At 42.6% G+C, this 16,677-nt stretch overlaps 1 protein-coding gene across 1 annotated transcript in view; it reads right to left on the reverse strand.

Annotated features, from left to right (window-relative positions):
- Nucleotides 1–14,606: 14,606 nt before the first annotated feature.
- The window catches only part of TMEM87B (transmembrane protein 87B), a 56,477-nt gene continuing 54,406 nt past the window's right edge, over nt 14,607–16,677 (reverse strand). The window contains exons 18-19 of the mRNA XM_032651980.1: nt 16,163–16,193; nt 14,607–15,023 (exon numbers count right to left, since the gene is read on the reverse strand). Coding sequence (XP_032507871.1) covers nt 14,964–15,023; nt 16,163–16,193 — 91 coding nt within the window. The 3' untranslated portion in view covers nt 14,607–14,963. The remainder of the gene's footprint in view (nt 15,024–16,162; nt 16,194–16,677) is intronic.

The raw sequence follows: 16,677 nt of genomic DNA on the forward strand, positions 1-16,677 counted from the left end.
ATATCAAAATTAGCTTCAGGAGTAATTTTTCAGGGATACATTTTTACTGCAAACTGAGATTACACCTATACAATTAGGCCTGATTACAATAACCTCCAAGGAATTGTTGAAATTAATTCCTGGGTCTAGAATTTCATACTTAATATTCTTCAAAACAGGACGGCTTTGCCAGATGACTCTATTTGTCCCTCCGGATGCGCTCCGCACTCGTTCCCACCCTGCCCTCTGCCTCGATGCCAACCTGTAGGGACTGCATCAACACCCTTGGGTGCTCTGTCCTCTGGCTGTGTGTAGCAGGTGGAGGTGCTCAGTGCGAGGTCAGATAGGGAACGGTGAGGTCCTGAGCTTGACTCAAGCTGGCTGTGTCCCTCGATAGAAGGTCACTGCTCTTTTCAAGGCAATCTGTTCTCCATCCCTCTCTTTCTCTGGGATTCCAGCAGCCCCTCTCCCTCTCATCCTCCGGGGTCCAGAGATAGGAAGAGCACCTGCCTTAGAAGCTCTGGGATAGGGCACTCCCCTGGTTGGCATTTGTACATCCTGTTCATAGCCTGTTAATAAATCATCTGCACCTTATACTGACTTGAGCGAGCCACCTCTCGGCCTTTGACTGATAGAGTGACCACTGGCAATAAGTTGAAAATATTTTTTTTCTCCAGAATTGTGGCTCTCACAGGAAATGAGGTGACACACACACACGATCAAGCTTGTGCGCACACACTCTCTGGGCGAGGCACTAAGAGGTCACTGACAATCTTTCCCCTTGGTAATACAATACTATTTTTTTTCTAAGGTTGTAATATACCCAGTTAAAAATACCCCTATACCACCTCTTCAGACTCCCTAAATGCAGACTCCCTTGGCTGCGTGACCCAGTTCTGACTGATGGGATATAAGTGAAGTCTGGTGAGTGGGGCTTCCAGGAAAGCCACTTTCCTGATAAATAGAAACAGACTCAACTGGTGTGTGTCCTTCTTCCTCTTGCCTGGAGCGTGGGCCCAATGCCTGGAGGTGCGGCAGCCACCCCATGCCCATGAGGACCAGATGGAAGTTTAGAGAGAGAAAAGGCATATGTTCAGAGCAGGAGTATTCACAGTAGCCAAGACACGGACACAACCTAAATGTCCATCGACAGATGAATGGATAAAGAAGGTGTGGTATGTATATACAATGGAATATTACTCAGCCATAAAAAAATAAAATAATGCTATTTGCAGCAATATGGATGGACCTAGAGATTATCATACTAAGTGACATAAGTCAGAAGGAGAAAGACAAATACCATATAGTATCACTTATATGTGGAATCTAAAACGTGACATAAATGAACTTATTTACAAAACAGAAACATGGGCTTCCCTGGTGGCGCAGTGGTTGAGAGTCCGCCTGCCCATGCAGGGGACACGGGTTCGTGCCCGGTCCGGGAAGATCCCACATGCCGTGGAGCGGCTGGGCCTGTGAGCCATGGCCGCTGAGACTGCGCGTCCAGCGCCTGTGCTCTGCAACGGGAGAGGCCACAGCGGTGAGAGGCCTGCGTACTGCAAAAAAACAAACAAACAAACAAAAAACCAGAAACACAGTCATAGACATGGAGAACAGACTTGTGGTTGCCAAGGGGTGGGGATGGATTGGGATTTTGCCATTAGCAGATGCAACTATTATATAGAGAATGGATAAACAACAAGGTCCTACTGTATAGCACAGAGAACTATATTCAACATCCTGTGATAAACCATAATGAGAAAGAATATATATATAAAACTGAATCACTTTGCTGTACAGCAGAAATTAACACAGCATTGTAAATCAAGTATAACAATAAAATAAACTAAAAAAAAAAAGAAAGAAAGAGAGAAGGCAGAGGGAGCTTGCTTCCTTAATGATTTCTTTGAGACATGCCAGTCCTTGGGCCTCTTACTTCCAGATGTCTTGTTTGCTAAGAAACATAAATCCCTGTTTGGTTAAGCCACTGGTAGTTGGATTTCTGTTTCATACAGCGGAACCCAAACCTATGAGTCCATTGGGCTATAAATATATAAATGATTAAATAAATAAAAGCGGGGGGACAACAACTCTTCCTTACAGAAAAATTACAATCAGTAAAAGTAGAAAAAATGTAAAAAATAGAAAAGTCACCTTTAGAACACTACAGTAATAATTGCTGCAGGTAAGATCCACCAATGAATGCTAAAATTAGTGGGTAAATATTTAAGCAGAAACAGGAGTTTTGCATAGCTTCAAAGTATCTCTCCCCAAATATTTACAAATATTAGAAAGGGAAAAATTTTAATTTACAGTGGATCAATGGGGCATATCAACATCAATATCACGTACGCTCTGATCTGAGGCACAGAGAAAGGTACATCACTTCTGTGACATTCTTGCCCAAAATGCATAGCATCAATCCAATCGTGAGAAAACAATGAGATAAACCCAAACTGAGAGACATACTACAAAATGCCTAACTGGTATTATCAGGCAATGAAAGATCTGGAAGACAAGGAACTGCCCCAGATAAGAGATGCCTACGAGGACATAGTAAACGCAGCGTGGGATCCTGGAGTGGGTTCTAGAACGGAATATGGACATTAGTGGAAAAACTGATGAAATATGCATAAATGCTGTGCTTTAGTTAAAGGTATTGTGTCAAGGTTGCATTCACAGCTTTGACAAGTGTTCTGTGGTTATATGTTAACAAAGGGGGAGGCTGGATTAAAGGAGTCAGGGAACCGGACTAATTCTGCAACTTTTCTGTAAATCTAAAATTACCTCAAAAAGATAAAGAAGCATGTCTGTATGTTATAAAATTTGATTTTTAAATTTCATCTTATATCAATTATGGTAAATTAGAATATTCAAGAACTTTTCCTGTTTTATCTAATTTTTCAAATTTATTAGCATAAATTATTGGTATTATTCCCTTTTTATCTTTTAAAAATCTGTTGGATATGTAGTGATAGCCCCTCTTTTATTCCTGATATTGGTAATCAGGGCTCGCTCTCTCTTTCTTTTTTTTTAAATAAATTTATTTATTTTATTTATTTTTTGGCTGCATTGGGTTTTCATTGCTGCAGGCGGGCTTTCTCTAGTTGTGGCGAGCGGGGGCTACTCCTCATTTTGGTGTGTGGGCTTCTCATTGCGGTGGCTTCTCTTGTTGCAGAGCACGGGCTCTAGGCACACGGGCTCAGTAGTTGTGGCTTGCGGGCTCTAGAGCGCAGGCTCAATAGTTGTGGTGCACGGGCCTAGTTGCTCCACGGCATGTGGGATCTTTCTGGACCAGGGCTCGAACCCGTGTCCCCTGCATTGGCAGGTGGACTCCCAACCACTGCGCCACCAGGGAAGCGCATCGATCTCTTTCCTTTTTTTTTACTAGTATAGGTGGACATTCATTGAGTTTGTTTATCTTTTCAAAGAACAAACTTTTAGCTTTGTTAACTTTATTGTTTGTTTAAATTTCATGGGTTTTGGATTTTTTAAAAAATTGATGTATAGGGGACTTCCCTGGCAGCGCAGCGGATAAGACTCCGCGGTCCCAATGCAGGGTACCCAGGTTCAATCCCTGGTCAGGGAACTAGATCCCACACACATGCCACAACTAAGAGTTCACATGCCACAACTAAGGAGCCTGCCTGCCGCAACTAAGACCCAGCGCAACCAAAAAAAAAAAAAAAAAAAAAAAAAACCTTAAAAAAAAAGTTTGAAATATAGCTGATTTACAATATCAGTTTCAGGTGTACAACATAGTGATTCATTATTTTTACAGATTATATTCCATTTTAAATTATTATAAAATAATGACTATATTTCCCTGTGATATACACTATATCCTTGTTGCTTATTTGTTTTATAATTAAGAGTTTGTATCTCTCTTTTTTTTTTAATTTATTTATTTATTTTTGGCGGTGTTGGGTCGTCGTTTCTGTGCAAGGGCTTTCTCTAGTTGTGGCGAGCATGGTCCACTCTTCATCGCGGTGCACGGTGCGCGGGCCTTTCACTGTCTCGGCCTCTCTTGTTGTGGAGCACAGGCTCCAGACGCGCAGGCTCAGTAGTTGTGGCTCACGGGCCCAGTTGCTCCACAGCATGTGGGATCTTCCCAGACCAGGGCTCGAACCTGTGTTCCCTGCATTGGCAGGCAGGTTCTCAACCACGAGCGCCACCAGGGAAGCCCCAAGAGTTTGTATCTCTTAATCCCCTACCTCTATCTTGCCCTTGTTTCCTTCCCTCTCCCCACTGATAACCACTTGTTTGTTCTCTGTATCTGTGAGCCCATTTTTGTTTTGTTATATTCTTTCATTTGTTTTATTTTTTGGATTCCACCTCTGAGTGACAACAGAGTATTTCTCTTTCTTTGACTTGATATTACACTAAACATAATACCTTCTAGGTCCATCCATGTTGTTGCAAATGGCAGAATTTCATTTTTTATGGCTGAGTAGTATTCCATTGTATACATGTGTCACATCTTCTTTATCCATTCATCTGTTGATGGACACTTAGGTTGCTTCCGTATCTTGGTTATTGTAAATAATGCTATGAGCATTGGAGTGCATGTATCTTTGTGAATTATTGTTTTCATTTTCTTCCAATATATATCCAGGAATGGAATAGCTGGATAATATGGCAGTTCTATTTTTAGTTTTTTGAGGAGCCTCAGTACTATTTTCCATAGTGGCTGCACCAATTTACATTCCCAGCAACAGTGCACTAGGGTTCCCTTTTCTTCACATCCTCACCAACATTTTTTATTTGCGGTATTTTTGATGATAGCCATTCTGACAGGTTATCATTCTGACAATGATAGCTCATTGTGGTTTTGATTTGCATTTCTCTGATGATTAGTGATGTTGAGCATCTTTTCATGTGCCTGTTGGCCATCTGCATGTCTTCTTTGGAAAAGTGTCTGTTCTGGTCTTCTGCCCATTTTTTCTGGTCTTTTTTTTTTTTTTTTTTTTTTTATTGTGGTACGCGGGCCTCTCACTGTTGTGGCCTCTCCTGTTGCGGAGCACAGGCTCCAGACGCGCAGGCTCAGCAGCCATGGCTCACGGGCCCAGCCGCTCCGCGGCATGTGGGATCTTCCCGGACCGGGGCACGAACCCGTGTCCCCTGCATCGGCAGGCGGACTCTCAACCACTGCCGCCACCAGGGAAGCCCCTTCTGCCCATTTTTTACTCAGGTTTTTTTTTCTTTTTTTTTGATATTGAGGTGTATGAGCTGTTAATATATCCTGGATACGAACCCCTTATTGGTCATATCATTTGCAAATATTTTCTCCCATTCAGTAGGTTGTCTTTTCGTTTTGTTGATGGTTTCCTTTGCTGTGCAAAAGCTTTTAAGTTTAATTAGGCCCCATTTGTTTATTTTTGCTTTTTTTTTTTTTTTTTTTTTTTTTTGCCTTCCGAGAAGGATCCAAAAAAATATTGCTACAATTTATGCCAAAGAATGTTCTGCCTGTGTTCTCTTCGAGGAGTTTTATGGTTTCAGGTCTTAACTTAGGTCTTTAATCCATTCTGCCCCCCTGCAGTATTGGGAAAGCAGACCCTGCTGCTGAGCTGTATGGTAGTAGGACAAATCAGAACACCACCAAGCTTGATATTCTTACTGAAATTCAGGAATTTTTATTGAATAAATGCTCCCTAGGTTGCTGCAAGACTAGTCAATTTCCAGAGTTCAAAAAAGGTTAATTCTGAAAGTTTTCATGAGGATTTCCATTGATTATATGATACATTTTCAGAGGTCCTTAGCCCCCATTTTCTCCGATGTCACCCCACATTATGTTTTTAAGCAGGCAGTATACATGGTTGGACTCTAGCCAAAATTTGTCTCTTATGTTAGCAGAAATCTTAGCTTCATTTTTTTAGCCTTAGATGGGTGCATGGAGTCTGTACCACCACACATGCATAGTTGACGGAAAGCCAGTGACTTGGGAGGTTTATACACAGAATACGGTTCTTACTCTCTTTGGTTCTCTCTTTCAGTAATTCTTTCACTTTCCAGCTGTTGTGGTTCTTCTAATTTCTGTCTTCCAGCTCAAGTAAAATTCAGGTTTTATATCTGGGTTTAATCTCCACTCGGCACAAACTGTGGCCTGCCCTGAGTGTGAAAGCCATAAAAATGGGAAATGCACCCAGTACAATTCCCTTCATCCAAGTGTTGAGTACCTTCCAGTGTCTCCCTGTTTCTGTCTCTCTCCGATGTCTTCAAAGTAGCTGTTATTTAAATTTTATCTAGAGTTATTGTCTGCGGGTAAGGTTGGTTCAACGGAAGGTAATTCTCCATTATCAGAACTTGAAATCCACAAATACATTTTATAATAATAAATCCATTATTTAAAAAGCAATTTCTTAGTGAAAAGGCCAGCTTGTTCATTCCCCACTTAATTTTCTTTTTTAAAAAAAGAAAGGGGACTTCCCTGGCCGTCCAGTGCGGTGGAAGTCTCTGCGCTTCCACCGTAAGGGGTGCGGGTTTGATCCGTGGTCAGGGAACAAAGATCTTGCATGCCATGCAGTACGGCCAAAAATATAAAAATAAAAAATAAATTGAAAAAACAAAAAAGGAAGATAAAATTTAGAATAGAATATTTTATTATCAGTATGTTCAGTAGCATTAAAAATAAAATAGACACTGTCTTTAACTCTCTGGAGTCTACTATGCCTCAGGGAAATGTCCACTTATCAAATTAAGAACCAGAGAATCAGAATTATGACTCTTTGAGACAAGAATTTGGTGGCTAGAGTGAAAGACAGCACAGTACTATAAAATGACGTAGCAAGGGATAACCAAACCATAGAAAGTATATTTCAAGTTTTGATGTGCAGTTCAACCTGCCTGTGGCACCTCCCTCCCTCTGACCCTGAGGATCCAGAGTTGAGAAAAGCAATCTAGGAGACAGGCTCCCACTCTGGCCTGAGAGACCTAGGGCCAAGGAAGCTTTCCTGGTTCCTTATTTTCTCATCTGTATAATGAGCTCAGAGGTCCCTTGGAGCTTTCAAGTTCTAATTCTGAGAGAGACTGGAAATATACCTAAAGTTGTTTTTTTTTTTTTTTTAATTTATTTTTGGCTGCGTTGGGTCTTCGTTGCTGCACTTGGGCTTTTCTCTAGTTGCCACGAGCTGGGGCCACTCTTCGTTGCCGAGCACGGGCTTCTCATTGCGGTGGCTTCTCTTGTTGCGGAGCACGGGCTCTAGGCGCGTGGCCTCAGTAGTTGTGGCTCACGGGCTCTAGAGTGCAGGCTCAGTAGTTGTGGTGCTTGGGCTTAGTTGCTCCGCGGCATGTGGGATCTTCCCGGACCAGGGCTCGAACCTGTGCCCCCTGCATTGGCAGGCAGATTCTTAACCACTATGCCACCAGGGAGACCTGAAAAGTTTACCTGAAAAGTTTTTTTTTTTTTTACCAGGATGGTGGTACTGTTTACATTAAAAATTTTTTTTAAATTTTATCCCTAAATTGGCATTTGGTAAGTAAAAGTAAATGAATAAAAATTTTGAAGGCAAGAATTAGAGGCCAAAAATAGAGATTAGCCCTCTTCAGAGACATTACTTTGGCACCATCTGCTGGGTAGTGTTTAAAAGCATTCCTGTACATAAACTTGCCTGGAGCTTCTTATTATTTCCCAAATGATTTAAAGGAAATACTGTCAAAATTATTTACATCCGAATTCAGTACCATACCAGCTTATGTTAGTAGGAATTTCGCTGTCAATCCACTATCACTGAAGGGGCACAGGACATGCCTTGGGTAACTTCATTTTTTTTTAAAATTTAGTTGCTGATTCTTTTATTCAGTATTAATGTATGTCCACCATGTGCCAAAAAGTGGTGTCACATGATTTTGGCAGAGACCACTGTTGCTCATGGAATACCGCAACTCTTCCATATTTCCCAGGCGTGCACTCTTCCCTTGAAGGTCAGCTGAAAGGGAAATGCGCCCTTGTGCTTTGGAGCACCAAAACTTCCGTGCTTCCTTCATCCCACATTTCTCTGCCAGAGAGACTCAGAACCTGTATTAGTTTTCTATTGCTGCTGTAACAAGTTATCACAAACTGGTGTCGGAAACAATTCAAACTTATTATCTTACAGTTCTGGAGGTCAGAAGTCCAATATGAGTCTCCCTGAGCTAAAATTAAGGCGTGAGCAGGGCTGAGCGCCTTCTGGAGGTCCCAGGGAAGAATCTGTTTCCTTGAGCTTTCCAGCTCCTCGAGGACACCTGCATCCCTTAGCTCATGGCCTATTCCTCCATCTTCAAAGCCAGCCATGGTGGCTCAAGGGCTTTTCATAACGCATCTCTCTGACTCATGTCCTGTAGTCACATCTCTCTCTGAGTCAGTTTGGAAACAATCTTTTTTTTTTTAATTGGAGTATAATTGATTTACAATGTTGTGTTAGTTTCTGCTGTACAATGAAGTGAATCAGCTATATGTATACCTATACCCCCTCCCTTTTGGACCTCCCTCCCACCCATCTAGGTTGTCACAGAGCACCGAGCTAAGTTTCCTGTGCTTTATAGCATGTTCCCACTAGCTAGCTATTTTATGCATGGTACATATATACAATGGAATATTACTCAGCCATAAAAAGGAATGCAATTGGGTCATTTGTAGAGATGTGGATGGACCTAGAGTCTGTCATACAGAGTGAAGTAAGCCAGAAAGAGAAAAACAAATATCGTATATTAACACATATATGTGGAATCTAGAAAAATGGTACAGATGGACCTATTTGCAGGGCAGGAATAGAAAGGGAGACATAGAGAACGGACATGTGGACACAGGGAAGGAAGGGGAAGGTGGGGCGAACTGGGAGATTAGGATTGACATATATACACTACCATGGGTAACTTCATTTTAATGCACGTAAAGAAACCTTAGAACGTGTTTGAATGTGGAGTTTGTTTCAACTGAGTCTCAGCAGCATCTACCACAATCGCTGTTGCTTTTTTTTTTAAACTGTTGCATTTTTTTTTATACTAACCTTATCTGTCTTGGGAAGGCCTGTACACCAGGAACTTTATTTTACTTATTTATTTATTTTTGGCTGCGTTGGGTCTTTGTTGCTGCACATGGGCTTTCTCTACTTGTGGTGAGTGGGGCTACTCTTCGTGCGTGGGCTTCTCACTGTGGTGCCTTCTCTTGTTGCGGAGCACGGGCTGTAGGCACACGGGCTTCAGTAGTTGTGGCATGTGCGCTTAGTAGTTGTGGCTTGCGGGCTCTAGAACGCAGGCTCAGTAGTTGTGGCGCACGGGCTTAGTTGCTCCGTGGCATGTGGGATCTTCCCGGACCAGGGCTGGAACCTGTGTCCCCTGCGTTGGCAGGCGGATTCTTAACCACTGCGCCACCAGGGAAGTCCACACCAGGCACTTTAGATACAATATCTTAATCCTCTAACAAGCAATCACATGTTTGTTAAATGAAATTTCCCTTCTCCCCAGGACTTTGAGGACAACCTTTCAAGGACACTTCTCACCCATAGCTGGTATTGTACCAGTTTTGTCACTTGTCAGGAGGGTGACCTTGGGTAAGTTATTTAACCACCCTGTCTCAGTTTCTTATCTATAAAGTGGCTATACCTCCCTCATTGTCTACTATGAGACCACAACGGTTAACAAAGCCTGGCACTCTCCAGCACTCCCAACACTCCCTGAACTGTCATCACAGTCATGACAACAGACCCTACTTTTCCTCTGGGACTACCCATCCTGACCACCCCCCAAGGCTGGGAGAATTCCCATGAAGAAAATTCTCCACGTCCCATCTACTTGGGGCCAGATGGGTTTTATTGATTAATGGACTCAGCTGTGATCTGAGAACACGTTTCTAAAGTTTCTGATATCATACAGCCTCGTTATGGCCCTTTAACATATATACGTCTCAATAGGTTGACCTTAGAAAATTGGAAAAACATAGGTTTGGAAGTCTCCCCTAGGCCAGTGACCCCAAATAACCTGTGGCAGAAGCCTTGGTTGTCCACCAAAATCCTTGCTCTCCTCTCACAGTTAGAATAGCAGGCAGGGATACGGCCCGTGCCATTTCCCAGTCCAGTTGGCAGTTTGGTGTGGCCACGTGACTGAGTTTTGCTAATGGAATAGGCTAAGAAGTGATGGGCACCACTTCCAGGTCTAGCCCCACAAAATCCCCAGGCTGGAGCAACTCTCCCCTTCTGCTGGCTGGATGCAGATGACAGGCCCCAGGAGATGGTGGGCCCACAGGATGAAAATAAACCTTGGGCCCCTGAGGGACATGTGATTTGCTTGTTAGAAGATTAAGGTATCATATCTAAAGTGCCTGGTGCGGACTTCCCCGGTGGCGCAGTGGTTAAGAATCCGCCTGCCAATGCAGGGGACACGGGTTCGAGCCCCGGTCCGGGAAGATCCCACATACCGCGGAGCAACTAAGCCCCATACGCCACAACTACTGAGCCTGTGCTCTGGAGCCCGCGAGCCACAACTACTGAGCCCATGCGCTACAACTACTGAAGCCCGCGCACCTAGAGCCTGTGCTCCGCAATGAGAAGCCTGTGCATCGCAACAAAGAGTAGCCCCCGCTCGCTGCAACTAGAGAAAGCCTGCGTGAAGCAACGAAAACCCAACACTGCCAAAAATAAAAAAAAAAAGAATTATCATCCAAAATTTCAGAAAGCATTTTATTGTCAGAACAAATATTAAGGCACAAGAATACATCAGTTTTTTCAAACAAAAATCTTTGAAATAGTTTTGTCCTACAGTCAGAGCAGCTTCTTCCAAATAATACAATAATTTAACCTTTTAAATAAAAATATATAACTTCTTAAGCCCCTTTCTTCCCAAATACATGTTTTCCTAGTTCTAAAGAAGTTTCTTATTGAGCTCCTGTGTTACAATGTACATTTCCTTAAACCTAGTTTTGTCACTTATATACATTCGCTATGTAATTTAGTACTTTAACCAACATGTTAAACTTCTTTCTTATAAGGCATGGTGTTTTGTGTTGCTTACCACATGCTATTGATCATACAAAGACACAAGTACCAAAACTAGGGACTTATACATCTAGCATAATACGTCTCATAAACCAGTCCTGTATGGCCGAGTGCAATAGACTCAAATCCCTTTTGAAAAAAGGACACAAAAATCGTTTTGCACTTTCATGTACATGTATGTCTTTTATACTTTCAGTCTTCACATTACAATAGTGCAAATATAATATACTGCCGTAGAGGGGGAAAGTCAGTACTCTCTACAGGATATGTGAAAGATTTTAAATATTATTTTCTTTACAGGAAAGGTAAAAAGTATGGGAGCATCATCGCTTGGGCTCAAGAAATTCACATATTCATCTATTTTTCCTTATTTTTTGAAATTAACTTAAAGCTCCACTAAAGCAGATACTAATACTAATCTAATTCAAATCATGAAAATTCCCTTTTAAGCAGATTTCATACTTCACATAAACCTAACATGAACTGCATAATAAAAACACTTAAGCATTTTGCCTAGGAACACATAAAACTGGACTCTTATTCTCAGATCCCTGCATTAACAGGGAAACCCATCCTGGTGGCATCCTAAGAATAGAATGATGTGACAGCCTCAAAGACCCTGATGCCCAGTTTCTGGACACTTTGTGCAGAAGCGGGGATGACGAGCCGTACGGTGGCTCTGAGTGTGACTTCTCCCTGGGGTCCTTCCTCAGAACTACGGCTACAGCCCCAGGGAGCCCGTCCTGTGCACACGAGGGGGCCGAGAAGGCCCTCTGTAGGAACACTCGATTCAGCTCACGAGCCACCAACAAACACAACTGCCGCTGAAGGTGACAGACACAGTATACGCCCCTTGAAAAACATTTCTGATGAGGTTATCAGGAGAAAATACCGCTTTCTGTGATCTGGAGAAAAGTCTGCATTTCGCTGTGCCCCTGAGCCATACCGGCAGCATCATTTTTCTTGCCAGCTGCAGGCAGAAGTGTTTTTATAAACACTATCAAGGTTATGTGAGAAGCATTTTCCCTTATTACTACACAGTTACCATCAACTCCCCACTCGCACTCCACGACATCTGCAGCTGGAAACCCAGGATTCTACATTCCAAAATTCAACTACAGCCCTATGAGTTGGGGATCAATCTGCTTCAAAATCTGGGGACTGGTATTAGACACAAGTGTTAGGAACAAGAAGGCACTGGTCAGCTCTGAAACAACTGCGCTGAGGGTAAAATACACCAAAACCAGAATGGACATAAATGCCGGGAAAGATGGTAGGTGGGAGCCCATTACTGTGGCAGAAACGGAAATAAGGAAGGGAACCCACACTGTTAGATGTTCTTTTCTTGGGAAGGATGTCCCAAACCTTTCTCAGTACAACACAGTCAATATTTACTACTGCAAATAAATTTGAAAGTATCTTTCAAGAGGCATTACTACTAGAAAGTTTTTTTTTTTTTTTAAAGAAGATGTTGCGGGTAGGAGTTTATTAATTAATTAATTTATTTTTGCTGTGTTGCGTCTTCGTTTCTGTGCGAGGGCTTTCTCTAGTTGTGGCAAGCGGGGGCCACTCTTCATCGCGGTGTGCAGGCCTCTCACTATCGCGGCCTCTCTTGTTGCGGAGCACAGGCTCCAGACGTGCAGGCTCAGTGGTTGTGGCTCACGGGCCTAGTTGCTCCGCGGCATGTGGGATCCTCCTGGACCAGGGCTCGAACCCGTGTCCCCTGCATTGGCAGGCAGACTGTCAACCACTGCGTCACCAGGGAAGCCCTAGAAAGCTTTTTTACTAACTCCTATGAAATGAGAAAATGAGAAGCCAATTCATAACGCAGGCTTTTGTAAGAAATCATTTTGTTTTGTGGCTTCACAATGAAAAAAATCAATGAAAGGTTATGATTTAAGTGCTTGTACTGGTTAAGAATTTAATGCTTAATCAAAAACTCTGGTGGCTTCCCTGGTGGCGCAGTGGTTGGGAGTCCGCCTGCCGATGCAGGGGATGCGGGTTCGCGCCCCGGTCCGGGAGGATCCCACATGTCGCGGAGCGGCTGGGCCGTGAGCCATGGCCATTGGGCCTGCGCGTCCGGAGCCTGTGCTCCGCGGTGGGAGGGGCCGTGTACCGCAAGAAAACCCTCTGAAGTCATCCTCAACTCACAAGGTTAGAACTCCTTCAAAGAATGCTAACTTTAATTCCTATTCTAAATGTTCACTAGGCTGTATCTTTGGTCAGGAGAGCAGCAAAACACTCACCATTTCCATCATACTATATTCAACTGCTTTTCAAGTTTAGAACGTTCTGCATTAAAAAAAATTTTTTTTAAATTTCAAATTACACATTACATATATAATGTAAGAAAATAATGTATAAAACATGGTTTAAGGTTAAAAAATTAGTTACAAGATTAATAGTGATGTACTATGCAGTTAGATATATATTTTTTTATGAAACCAAATACGCTAGGATGACACAGAAGGTTCTAGTGTCCTCAAGGTTCACTGGTATGAGCCTCCCAGCTCGCCAGGGAGGAAGTGCTCTGGTGGAGCCATGTGGCCAGGGGACCCCACCTGCCCCAGGCATTCAGCAGCAGCACACAGATATCTGGCCTGAGGGAGGGGACAGTGGCAGAGCAGATCTTTGGAAGTAACCTCTCTCCATGTACTGTGCTCCCCTGAGCTCAGACAGAGAAGACCAATGCTATGATTTGATGTGTGTGGTGATAATTACACACAAGGGCTTTGTGCAGATGTGTACACACACACACACACACACACACACACACAGCAAACCTAACCATATAAACATCCTTATGTTCCAACGTTAACCAAGTTTTACTTCTTATCAAATTGCTTCAGCATGAAAATCAAAGAGAATTATTACTGCATCTAGTAACTATAAACCCAAGAGATGGAGACACTGCTTTACCAAACCTCAGAAGAATCACATCACCTGAATCAAACAAAGGTCAGTGGAAGAACAGTAGGAGTGTTGATGTAAAAAAGCTGTCTTACAAATACCGTATGCTAACACATATATATGGAATTTAAGGGAAAAAAATGTCATGAAGAACCTAGGGGTAAGATAGGAATAAAGACGCAGACCTACTGGAGAACGGACTTAAGGATATGGGGAGGGGGAAGGGTGAGTTTTGACAGGGCGAGAGAGAGTCATGGACATATACACACTAACAAACGTAGTAAGGTAGATAGCTGGGGGGAAGCAGCCGCAAGGCACAGGGATATTAGCTCGGTGCTTTGTGACAGCCTGGAAGGGTGGGATGGGGAGAGTGGGAGGGAGGGAGACGCAAGAGGGAAGACATATGGGAACATATGTATATGTATAGCTGATTCACTTTGTTGTAAAGCAGAAACTAACACACCATTGTAAAGCAATTATACCCCAATAAAGATGTTTAAAAAAAAAAAAAATAAAAAAAAAAAAAATAAAAAAAAAGCTGTCTTAGGGCTTCCCTGGTGGCGCAGTGGTTGAGAGTCCACCTGCCGATGCAGGGGACACGGGTTCGTGCCCCGGTCCGGGAAGATCCCACGTGCCGCGGAGCGGCTGGGCCCGTGAGCCGTGGCCGCTGAGCCTGCGTGTCCGGAGCCTGTGCTCCGCAACGGGAAAGGCCACAGCGGTGAGAGGCCCGCGTACCGCAAAAAAAAAAAAAAAAAAAAAAAAAAAAGGTGTTTAAATTGTCATATTTCCCAGGAACAAAAAAGAGAACCCAAACCCACACGCCTGCCACCCATCAGCTAAGGGCATCTGGGCACCTATCTTTATTATAATACTTCTCTCAGGTCATTGCCAAGTCTAGGCAATCTGATGGACATTAAACTGGCATTCAAGAGTCCGCTTAATAAGGGTTGCAGAACCCTCCCACCATCTGAATTCTTAGTTTTAGTACATAGATTTCCAAGATCATGCAATAAGAACTTATTGTACTGTATCAAAACAGAGTTCTCTTTTAGTCTTGAGGAAGTCCTTCACTGTTATGTAAGCTTCATTTATCTGGGTTCCAATCAATCACATTATTTTTTCTGAAGAGAACATTTTTTCTGCCATTTCAGATCTGGTCATAATTTCCTTAAAAGAAAAAGGGAAGTTATTCATCAAAATGTTGATGCTCCTTCCAGGTCCTAACAGAATTCTCTACAGCGTCTCTACGAAGTAGTCACAGTTTTGTGGGGTACACGCCACGATATACACAGAAATATTAGATATGGAAAATGAAAACCATATAGTCCAGACTTCTAGTAATGGAGTATAATCAATTGTCTGTTAAGTTCAGAAAACTGTAACATTTCTAATTCAGAACCACCAGTGTGAGGCAGGGACAGAGCTAAAATGGATTTCTTGGGCATAGAGCTCATCTAGGGATTTGCCTGACTCTACTACTTCAGGTATTTTTGAAATTACAAATCAATTATTTATCAAATGAATACTACAAATGCCCTTTTAAAAGTAATTCCAGGGTGTATCTTTCCATACAGTTATAAATCCTGGAGTTCAATGGTTTTGTAGCAAGGTGCATATATACGGCAGCCTGCTCAGAACTTCCCATCCCACTGCGGCCAAATCCCCGCGCTGATGCCAGTCTTCTCCCTGACCTTTCAATGAACAGAGCTGTAGCTTCTCTCATATTCTACAGCCACCACGTAAATTACTCCTTAGCTACCACTCATTTCCCGCTACTCTTCCTCTGGATAAACTGGTGGTCCCCACGTCCATCCTTTAATCCTTACACTTCAGACGTCTTCCTGTCCTGGGCCACCCTGCAGTGTCCACATGATCTATAACTAATTTTTTCCCCAAAAAAACCTTCCTAAATCCACATCATCTATTCACATTTCCTACTTAGTAAATGTAACTCAGTTAGAAACTTTATTTAATACCCCAGGAAAATATCTACAAATATAAGAGATTGATTTAGACAAACTGCCACCTTGAAGTCTTCTAAACTCTTACATCTTAAGATGTTAGAAAATCATAGACTCAAAACCTCATAAAAGGATTCTTCCCTCCTTTCACACCAATAAGCATTTATCTTGCTCCTGTTTTAAATGAGGATCCAGTTCCTTAAAACTTTACCCACAACTCAACACAGTCTTTCAATCTGCTCAATTTGTAATCATTTTCAAAAGTAACTTTCAGAGCTTCTTTTGAAATACATTTCTACTTTGTGAAAATAATAGCTCCAAGACATAAGCAAAAATATATTTTACCTCATCTGAATCCACTAATACTGGAAGAGCTCTGAAATAAAAGAAAAAAAAAAGTTGACAATGTTATTAAAAGGCAGTGTATCTACAAAGCTGAATATAAGCATCTCCTGTGATCTACCAAGTCTCACTCCTGGAAGACAAAGTCAACAGAAGTGAATACCTAGTGTTGCCAACAGACACGGAGAAGGATATTCATAGCAGTGTTGTTCTTAACAGGCCCCAAATAGGTAAACTGGAATACTATACAGCCCCCCAAAGAGGTATGAACTATTGAGGGATCAAATTTTAAAAACTGACACAAGTAATCTACAGTTACAGACATCAGCACAGCAGTAGCTTTGGGAGAGTGGGGTCATGATTTGGGAGGAAAACAAGAAGATGGTTTTTAGGGTATTAGTGATGGTCCAGTTTTTTTTTTTTTTTTTTTGCCATATGCAGGTCTCTCACTGTTGTGGCCTCTCCCGTTGCGGAGCACAGGCTCCGGACGCGCAGGCTCAGCGGCCATGGCTCACGGG

The sequence above is a fragment of the Phocoena sinus genome, chromosome 13, assembly GCF_008692025.1.
Source record: "Phocoena sinus isolate mPhoSin1 chromosome 13, mPhoSin1.pri, whole genome shotgun sequence".
In the NCBI taxonomy this organism is placed as follows: domain Eukaryota; kingdom Metazoa; phylum Chordata; class Mammalia; order Artiodactyla; family Phocoenidae; genus Phocoena; species Phocoena sinus.